Raw genomic sequence first — 10167 nt, forward strand, 5'->3', positions numbered from 1 at the left:
AAGTTAGTTAAAATCATTTCAACTTAAACCCAATTTTTAAACAGAACAAATTATATCAAAATGATCACAATTAACCAATTGGTGTCAAGTTACTTGAGATAAGAAAATTAGAATTAATTCAAAACATGAGTACAGAATATATTAATACCATTTTTAAAAAATAAATTTTAACCTAATTTAAACTCATAAAACTGCCCATAAAATAATGTTTGCATTCAAACTCAGAAAACTATTATCTGAAATATCTGTACTAAATGTAACTTCTATCTTTTACCATAATTTTATATAAATTATATGTATATCCAAACAAATCCCAACACTTCAAAGTCAAAACATCTGAGAAACAAACAGTTCAACTTCCTAAAGTTTTCAAACTACCTAAAAACTCAGGTTAATTAATATTCTTAACTATTCTCTACAAAACCAATTGTGCCTCCCAAGATTTTAATTTTTCAGGTAAACCAATCACAGATCTTCATCAATGAAGAGTTGAATATTCCAGAGACCATGTTATTTATTTTAGTCCTGTAATTTTTTTACCACCAAGAAAAAGTTTGAGAGCTTGCATTCATGTTTGAAGCGGTGATAATTGTTGAATTGATGACACTGAACGCATTAAACATTTTTGAGTCAACATGGCACAGAAACCAATGGCATATCTGAGCCCTGGCAGAGGAAGCCAATGACCCAAAATTTGATGAAATAATTTCATGGCACTTTACTGAAGAAATGGCCTGAGGTAATAAAAGAGGTAATGGATGCAGTCTGCAGAAAACTGGCAGCACTCAGACAGATAACTGATACCAGGCCAGCTAAGAAAGAATCAGTGCATTATTGATGTTCACACATTATGCAATGCTTCTTCTCCCTACCATTAACACCTTTGCTACCCCACCCTCTGCACATTGGCCCCAGAACCTTAACTTTTACTTCTGCAACCTTGTGTGCTACCAAACAAGTACAAGAATTTGGTTACCACTTCACCTTTCAAATTGTGGTGCTCATAGAGACATCCATATCTTTTTTTCCTGTTCAAATCAACAACGCTAAAGCTAGTACTAAAACTTTTATAAACATTTTCATTAACTTGTACCTACCCTTCATCCCATTTTTTTTTCTCTTTTTCGGGTTTTGATATACATGATCAATTGTTGGACTTGATTTTCATGACTCACTCACTCACTCACTGTTCTGAGAGATTACTTCTCCAAACTTGAGGAAGAGCTGTGCATCTGAGGTGCTCATTGAGGGGCAATTCACCAAGTGTGGAGTCTTGAGGTTTGCATACTCATCCATGTAGCATGGCACTTTTGCAGATGGGTTTGAAGCAGGTGGTGGTGCAACTGCTTGTTTTTGAGGGGTGTTTGATGGCACAAGGCTTCCAAGAACTCTTGTCACTTCGTGCATTGTAGGTCTGTCAGCTGGTTGCCTCTTTGTGCATAATAGAGCGAGCTGGTAAACCTTTTTCACTGCTCCAAGGTCCTTGCATGTGGCAGTAATGTCTGGATCAACTGTTTCCATTACAGCATTCGTTGCTGCTTTGGACAAAATCTGCACAAACATGAGCCATTAATATGTATGTGAACAAAAAAACAGACAAGAATCAAGTGTTAACAATAAGTTGACAGTGATGCTATAGCAACTAGATTCTGCAATCTTGAATCATAAGTGCAGTTTCATTGATTTGTATCCGGTGTTCTCAATCAAAATTGATTTTTTATCTCAGTAATCTGCTTAATAAAATGTTATCATTGATTACCAAGGAGAAACTATTTGGAGAAAAACACCAGTGAAAATTAGTAAACTCACCAGATGGTGGAGGTTGGATTCATTGTCAACTGCTTTCCTTCCAGTTAGCAACTCCAGTAAAACGATGCCATAACTGTACACATCAGATTTCTCAGTGAGACGGGAAGTTCTAGCATATTCAGGGTCTATGTAGCCAATTGTGCCCATTATGTAAGTAGAAGTATGAGACTTTGTGGGGCAGAGGCTTTTGGCAATGCCAAAATCAGTGAGATGGGGCTCAAAGTCTGCGTCCAATAAAATGTTTGATGATTTCACATCCCTGTGGATTATTCTAGGACTGCAATCATGGTGTAGATATGCAAGTCCTTGTGCTGCTCCAAGTGCTACTTTTAGACGCAGATCCCAGTCAAGCTTTTTCTTCTTAGTAGGTCCTGAAAAAATATACACAATGGATGTATCAGTATGCTCATTATACAGTAATTTGCTATTTAACAGGAGATTGTGATAGATACTACTTCTTTCTTAATGAAGGGTTCTATGAATGTCTACAAAAGACCAGAAAAAGAAATAGCTTGGATTTACCATGAAGAAGATCCCACAGACTGCCATTTTCCATGTAGTCATAAAACAGAAGGTGGCCATAAGGGGACAAAGAGTAGCCCTGGAGACTGACCAGATTCCGGTGCTTAATGCTGCCAACAGTCTCAAGTTCAGTTTCAAATTCTTTAATGCATTGGGGGTATTGAGAATAGATCCTCTTGATAGCCACTGGCTTGCAATTCTTGAGAACACATTTATAAACTGTACTTGACGCACCATATCCAATTATATACTTTTCACTAAGATTTTCTGTCATCCTCATGATATCTTCATACACATGAAGTGCCATATTCATATGAAGAATCACCAGTTTTGGAGGTGAGTAATTAACTGTCAATTCCATAGTTCATGAAGTCAGTAACTTGTTGAATTATGTTTCATAAAATACTGCCAGATTTTAAACCTTACAAAATCCAATAATGTTGAAAGTTGGCATGTAAACTTTAATGCATATAATTACACAATCCAATCAATTTCTGATTTTCTAACACTTCTGGCTTAAGGTTAGGTACACTAAAGTATCTAAAGACAGCTCAAATCTACAAAAACACAGCTGATTGAAGGCTACATCTTACAATATGAGGATGAAACAAAGATAAGTACCTGGTTTGTCAAGTGATCCATCAGGAAAAGGAGGACTGTGTGGCCGGCAAGCTGCCAGCAATACCATTAGAAGAATCACAAGGGCACCAAGAGTAATTCCAAGAATGGCTGCCTTAGATAATGTAACTGCACAGTCAATAAAATAGATTAGCTTATTCTGCATAATTTAAACTCAAAACCCTTCTATCTATCGAATAAGAGAATATCAAAGATAACACAGCAGCTCCATTTGATCTCATTTCAATGAATTGTGAAAGATAAAAGCAACAGGAAATTCCTGCAAAGTGCAGCTCACCTCGCTCTGCAGGCCGAGAACCATGACACGGCAAATTTAGCCAATTACCACAAAGACCAGGGTTTCCGATGAAACTGCAAGATAAAAGGTTGTACTCATGAATCCAGAACATGTCTATGAACTTAAAAGGTGATAGGTGATAAAGACAATGCAAACAGTGAATGACCCTCACCTGTCAGGGGGAAACCTGGTAAAGTTGTTACTAGTGGGGATAACGCCAAATAGTTTGTTATAGGACACATTACTAAAAAAATCACAAGAAAACTTCAACTTATTAGGCCAGACAGACATTGTCTATTAGAAATGTCAACAAAATCATTAAATTGAAAGCTAAACTTACAGCACAGAGAGAGTAAGACAATTCGAAAGTGATGCCACATCCCCAGTTAATTTGTTGTTTTCAAGTCTCCTGCATATCATTTTAAACCAAAATAATTATAAATATCAATTGAATAGTACAATTACCAAAGTCAATAATCATCCACCATATTGACATGTGAAAAACAACACAGTTAATTTGAAGCCAATAAGTTCTATTGCACAAAAAAGTCTATACTTAAGTTCGATGAACATGAATAACTACTTATTATTTGGCAATTTATCAACTAATCAATATAACCCAAAAGAGAGAGAATTCCAAACTCACATTTGCAGCATCCAAACCTTGATATCTTTATGAGCAATTAAATACAAGGCAGATTTAATTACAGCACGAGATTACACATAAGAATAAAGCTACCGTCAAGAATACATAATTTATTAATAAAAGCATTTGAGAATATGAAACGAAATTGGAAAAGATGCAAATGAAGCTTACAATGATATCATGTTCTGAAGCTGGCTAAGTTCTTCAGGAATCAGGCCAGAGAGTTCATTATTTGAAAGATCACTGTGACATAGAATCATGTAGAACAGTCACAAAAAAACATGGAAATAATATTTACTTTATAAGAGATGGCTTACATTTCCATGACACTTCTAAGATTTCCAAATTCTGCTGGAATAACTCCTGTCAAATTGTTTCTGCTTAGATTCCTAACAAAATGAATATCAGCTATCAGTAAGAAGAAATAGCCCACATTCCAAACATGACTACGCAGATAACTCACAACTTCAGAAGATGTTCCAAGTCACCAAGGGAAGAAGGAATGGATCCAACTAGATGATTGTTTGAAATATCCCTGTGGAGGAAATCATTTTTTAGTACAAATTTAAAAATGTCGGTGCAAAGAGATAATTTGAATAGTTCATACTCACAACGTATCCAAATTACCGATCCGTGACAGTTCAATTGGAATTGCACCCTGAAGATTGTTGGAAGAAAGATTCCTAAGGATGACCATAACAGTGTCATGAAAGTCATAAGAACCAATTAAACAAAAGGATAATTGGTTAAGGCATGGAAGAAATCAAGACGTGCTTGAAGGAATTCGTGTGTGCATTGACGTGTTTATGGGAAAGACAGCAATAAAAGCAAAAACAACAGAAGAGCAAGTCCATTAAGGCGAATGTTCCTCATGTATCAAGGTGAAACTTACAAAGAGGTCATGCTCTCCAAGCTTTGCAAAGCAGGGGGAATTGTTCCATTCAACTTGTTTCCATGCACATTGCTAAAAGGGTAGAAAAGTGTCACCTTAACGTATTACATAAACTACATTGTAACAAAGTACTAGCGCAAGTTTAGTTGCTTACAGGCTGTTTAGATTTTTACACGAGCTAATATTGCTAGGAATTGTTCCTTCGAGATTGTTATTAGCAACATTTCTGCAAGAATGATGAGTGACTCATAAAACTTACAACAACAGCTAACAAAATTGACACTTCAAGGTAACCACTCTTACAAATCAAACAAATCAGTAAGCTTTCCAAGCTCAGGGGGAATATGTCCACTTAAATGATTGTCATTCAGTTCCCTGCAATAGGAAAAACGTTAACGGTTAACATGGACTGCCTCAAGGCAGTATGTCATTTTTCAAAGAAAACTTAGGCAAAACATAATGTCACGTGTAATAGATTATAGAATCAATTCCATATAAGTTCAAAATCAACTGAAATGATTTCAGAGGCAACTACTTGCTGAAGCAACTTACAAATAGTGAAGTTTTGTCATATTTCCAAGCTCCGGGGGGATGAAGCCAGTCAGCTTGTTTCCATGCAAGTATCTACAAACAATTCAAAAATTGTGCTCAACACATAAATGAGTCTAGAAGCTTTCTCTTAGTTGTTGATATGAACAATTTACATCAAAGTCATCTATTAGATGTAAATGCAAAACCACTAGCTTATGCATACAGTTTCTCTGTGTAGGTCAAATTTCCCAAGATAGGAGGTATCGGTCCACTTAACATGTTACAGCTCAAGTCTCTGCATAGGAAATTTGAAAAAATCCAATGTTAAAGGAGCATCACTGAGAAAACATAGTCAATGATCAAATTTCCCAAGTCACGTTTTAGAAATTGCTATCAAACAATGCTTACAAGACAGCAAGTGCTTGCATGAGACCAATCACCGATGGAATATGTCCAGAGAGTTTATTGCCTTGCAATGACCTACCAAAGTCAAGAAAATCTATCAAGAAATTCCTAGACAAGGAAAGTAAAAGGCCAAATCTCATGCCTGTAAGAATAACTTAAGAAAATCATGCAACACATACAAAGTAGCTATTTGTAGGAATCCAATATTGAATGGTATCTCTCCAGTTAGCTGGTTGTAGGATAAATCCCTGGCATCAACGGAAGACATAAGAAAGGTAAAAAGAAAACAAGACCAAGTATGGCAGAGACTTTCATGGAATTGGATTACATACAAAACCTGGAAGGTAGTACAATTGCCAATATTTTCTGGAATACTTCCTGTCAGGCTATTGTTTCTGACATCACTGCAGAATAGGAGAAACACAAGTATAAACATTTTTGAAGCTTTGATTATAAAAGACAGTGATTGTGCAACTTACAAATACCACAGCCCAGTTAACTGGCACATATCTGGTGATAGTGAACCAATCAAATTGTTCCCTCTTAAGCCCCTGTCAAATGGATAAGGAAGGAAGGAAAAAGAGTCAACACTAAGCTTATGAAATAACAGTTTGATTTGAAAATTGTTTATACTCACAGATACTGCAAAACTTCGTTCCAGTATAGAAGCCTTGGTATTTCACCACTTAGATTATTTAGAGCCAGGTCTCTAGAAAACATTTTCCAGTAGTCCAGAAAGTCAGTTATAGAATCTAAAATAGTGTCGTGAGGAGAGGAATGGGGAGTGAGAAATACAAGAACGACTTACAGAATCTTCAAATTAGGAATCTGAGACAAAGTTGAAGGAATTGGTCCAATCAACTGGTTGTTCTTCAAAATCCTGAGATACAATTTACATAAAATCGAAAAGCCGTCATAACCTCCTCCCAGGATTAAAAAATTTCATTTGTAAGGAAATGTCATAAAAATACTCACAGATTCTCCAGTTGTTTCAACTTAGAAATAGAAAATGGGATATCCCCTCTAATTTCGTTAAATGACAAGTCCCTGAAAACACAATAAATATCAAAGTTCCAAGTAAGTCGCATTGTGGTATAAATATAAATTGAATTCAGTTCTTCAAGGGAGAAACATACAAGTTCTTCAATGATGAACAGTCACCAATCTCATCTGGCATCTGCCCCGATAACCTGTTTTCTCTCAGGTCACTGTATAAAAAAAGAGGAAAAAGGCATAAGAAAGACAACACAAATGCCTAAACTACATCACTATAACAAAAAATGGGGAAGGAGAGTAACAATTACATAGAGACCAAACTCTGAAGTTTCCCTATTGCAGGTGAAATTTCCCCATCAAGGTTCAACCCAGAAAGATTGCTGCAAAAGATAAAAGCGTAAGAGAAAAGAAAACTGGTATATACAATGTCCAAGGACAAAGTAACTCACAGTGCAACAACATTAAATGTGACATTGTCGCATGTTATCCCTCTCCAGGCACAATAATCTGATGATGGTGAGTCTGTCCAATCATATAGAACATTATCCACATCCCTGAATGACTTCTTTATCTCCAACAGCGTTGCTCCTGCCATGGAAATATCCAAATTTCAAACATTAAACCATGGAGAACATAGTTAGAAGCTTGAAGCCAAGGAAAACCAAGTCCTTCCTTATAACATTAGTAAACTCGTTGTCTAGACACCATGTTATACACAATATGCTATACAAAACCTCATTTTTAGCGAAAATTCATTTTCTACAATGTGAACCGTGCAGAAAACAGGCAGAAGTAGTAGATGTAGCATACTCGTTCCAACAATGAGAAAAATAGACAACTGAATTAAAAGAAGAAGCAAAAGATCCCAAAAGCAACCAAGTCAAACTCAAAATTCGCGGGACATACGCTGACGTTTAAAAATAAATGGACCAACTGAAAACAGCAGAGGAAGTGCCATGTTTGGCTGCGAAGGGAGAAAGAAAAAAAAACTTGTTTTTACAACACCCTTCACCAAGAAAAAGAAACGAGAGAGAAGAACACACGAAGGGTACTAGGCTTTCTAACAATGGCTGTCACAAGTCATACACCTCTCTGTTAAGAACCGCATAGCCACAACTACTTTCAACATTGTTATGCTCCCATCCTCCCCATAAAAACTGGTAGCAATAGCCATGACGAAGAATTCAAACACACACAAACAGAAACTTGAAACTGTGAACAACACTCACCATCATCAGATTCCACAGAGTTAACACTCAAAGAAATTAGCAAAGGCAAAATAAGGACCCCAAATCGAAATGCCATGGCTGCAACTGCAGGACTTCAACTTCACACGAGCCTAACCATGAACTCACTCACAACCACCACCAAGCTCTTGTTCATACACAAGGAACCAGGTAACAGTTTTAACAAAAAAGGGTGTTATGGGTAGTGACACTGAGCACCACTCAACTTAACTGTGGCCAGAGATAAAAGGGTAGTTGTTAGATGGGTTTTGTTTGAGACTTGTATTCTTCTTCTGTGCACTCTTCGTAGCTTTTTATGCAATTACAATTACAATTGGATTTCCATATAACAGAACAAGTCCACAGCTTTGGCTGTGCAATCACATCGTTCTGCCACAAACATCACTCCCTAACACAAGATGCAGAAGAAAAAGAAAAGAGAGAGAGAAAAAATCACTGAAAAAAAAAGAAGAGAGATAGAAGAAAATTATTTCACACATAAAGTTAAAACCATCTGCCACCATTTCTGCTACAAACCTGCACACTCTGCACACACACTCTCTCTCTCTCTCTCTCCACCCTCCTAACTTTCTCTCTTTTTACACTCGTTTTCTCTCTCTCCTCCTAAACTGTTATGCCAGTGCTATGCCATATAGTAAATAAACACTGTACACTGTGCTATGCTGTGCCATTGGTTTTAACTTTTGATTCCCAGGGGTCACTTTCTGTGTGGTTTTTGCCATTGCATTATCTGCAAGAGTTTATGGGGAAATGGGTCATGTATGTAAGAACTGGGGACACTGATATAGATTTCTTGTTACATTATTTCAAATATTTCTTATCAAGTAACAAAAATAATTTAAAAAGCATCTTTCAAACTTTTTTCTTAACTACACTTTTTATTCATGTTTCATGCTTACATATATATCTAATGATGGGAAGATTAAAATCATTCGACCGTTATATTTGAAATAATTAAAATCTAAAATACTAAACTTTTAAACTCAAAAATTCAATTTTTTAAAATTAAAATTGTTAAACTATTAATGATAAACCCTTTCTACATCTTCTAATTAATAAGCTAGTATAAATAGTCTGAATAAAACATGTCATTTTCAATGAGTAATGCAATCCATTTGAGGTGACAGGGACATCTTTCTCTTTCTGGTTTTTTCTTTTTTGCCAGTCTCATGAGCATTGGATTCAAGCTCATGATATTATGTTTTTCTTTTTCTTCCTTTAATTTATTTAATTTTCCTGTTTATCTCACCCCCTCTCTCTCTCTCTTATCGTCTCATTTATTTATCTCATTTGTTTGGTAGTTATGCATCCTGGTATTAATTATTTATTTATTGTTTAACACCGTCTCTGTGATTGCTGAATGGAATTCTCTAGTGCTTTATTTTGTGCAAATTTTGAAGTTAATTGAAAAAAGAAAATATAATAAAAAAATGAATACAAAGTATTTTGGTCCAAAAAGCAGAGTATGTTGACATTGGGAAGGTAGGAAGAGAGGTAAAGGTTTAAAGAAAAGGTGACAAAATTTACTGCAGGTCCCTATCAAGCAATTATCTGAATAGTGACATTCAACTGTTAAAAACACACTCTTGTTCTTGTTTCTTGTTAATCGGTTGTGGTTCCAATTTGGAGAGAGAAACAAAGGAGATTATGTTTTGTTCTTCTTCCACTTCCATTGTAAGCCAGCCACAAAATATATGGATATTGGGTAGACCCATATAAACCATTACTTAACTCACTAATCATATCAAAAAATCTTTAACAGTTAATAATATGATTATTTTTCTGACATTTTTTTCTGCATAACTGTTTTACAGTTTTAATTTCTATGTAAGAAACTACAGTGATGAGTAGAAATTCGTTTTTATGACTGCTTTTATTACACTCTTTTTACATAATTTTAATAATGTTTACAGTAGAGTTTATGGATTTGATTCAATGTTTAGTAATTTAATTATTATGTTTGTTTGAAATTATAAAAATTTAAGTTCGAGGCTAAGTCTCAGATTTTTTAAAAATAGAAAGTAAAATATTATATAAAAATAAATATTTATAAATTTATTTTCTTAAAGTTTTTAGTCGAAAATAAAATTTTATTGATGTTATATATCTTTTCTGTAAATCTAACAGAAATTATAATTTTATTTTAGTCAGAGTTGTTTTGAATTTGTATAGCAGAAATTTAAAAAAAAATGATAAAATGGGT

General features: G+C 35.1%; 1 protein-coding gene across 3 annotated transcripts; it reads right to left on the reverse strand.

The window, feature by feature from the left end:
* Window positions 1-573: 573 nt before the first annotated feature.
* Window positions 574-8703, reverse strand: LOC114195362 (LRR receptor-like serine/threonine-protein kinase ERECTA). 3 transcript variants are annotated; one of them, XM_028085796.1, is made up of 27 exons: window positions 7947-8703; window positions 7167-7305; window positions 7026-7097; window positions 6858-6929; window positions 6697-6768; window positions 6530-6601; window positions 6359-6430; window positions 6201-6272; window positions 6054-6125; window positions 5901-5969; window positions 5725-5796; window positions 5540-5611; window positions 5338-5409; window positions 5089-5160; window positions 4940-5011; window positions 4786-4857; window positions 4505-4576; window positions 4357-4428; window positions 4211-4282; window positions 4065-4136; window positions 3588-3656; window positions 3420-3491; window positions 3248-3321; window positions 2953-3078; window positions 2332-2679; window positions 1810-2180; window positions 574-1551 (listed from the first exon to the last, which is right to left on the reverse strand). In XM_028085796.1, exons 1-27 carry the CDS (start codon window positions 8020-8022, stop codon window positions 1180-1182), a joined length of 2940 nt encoding a protein of 979 aa, XP_027941597.1. In that variant the 5' UTR covers window positions 8023-8703; the 3' UTR covers window positions 574-1179. The 3 variants fall into 3 exon arrangements, with proteins under 3 accessions (XP_027941597.1, XP_027941599.1, XP_027941598.1); XM_028085798.1 differs by having other exon boundaries at window positions 8481-8702; XM_028085797.1 differs by having other exon boundaries at window positions 8442-8702.
* Between the last annotated feature and the right edge of the window lie 1464 nt (window positions 8704-10167).

Source organism: Vigna unguiculata, chromosome 8 (assembly GCF_004118075.2).
Source record: "Vigna unguiculata cultivar IT97K-499-35 chromosome 8, ASM411807v1, whole genome shotgun sequence".
In the NCBI taxonomy this organism is placed as follows: domain Eukaryota; kingdom Viridiplantae; phylum Streptophyta; class Magnoliopsida; order Fabales; family Fabaceae; genus Vigna; species Vigna unguiculata.

What these genes read in the sequence shown, in the direction of transcription:
- LOC114195362 (XM_028085796.1), bottom strand. Translation starts at nt 8,022, where the DNA reads ATGGCATTTCGATTTGGGGTCCTTATTTTGCCTTTGCTAATTTCTTTG. An exon ending in TTGGAACATCTTCTGAAGTT is followed by an intron (nt 4,283 to 4,356) that starts GTGAGTTATCTG and finishes TCATTTTGTTAG; the next exon opens with GAATCTAAGCAGAAACAATT. An exon ending in CTTCAGAACATGATATCATT is followed by an intron (nt 3,657 to 4,064) that starts GTAAGCTTCATT and finishes AATGATATGCAG; the next exon opens with GAGACTTGAAAACAACAAAT.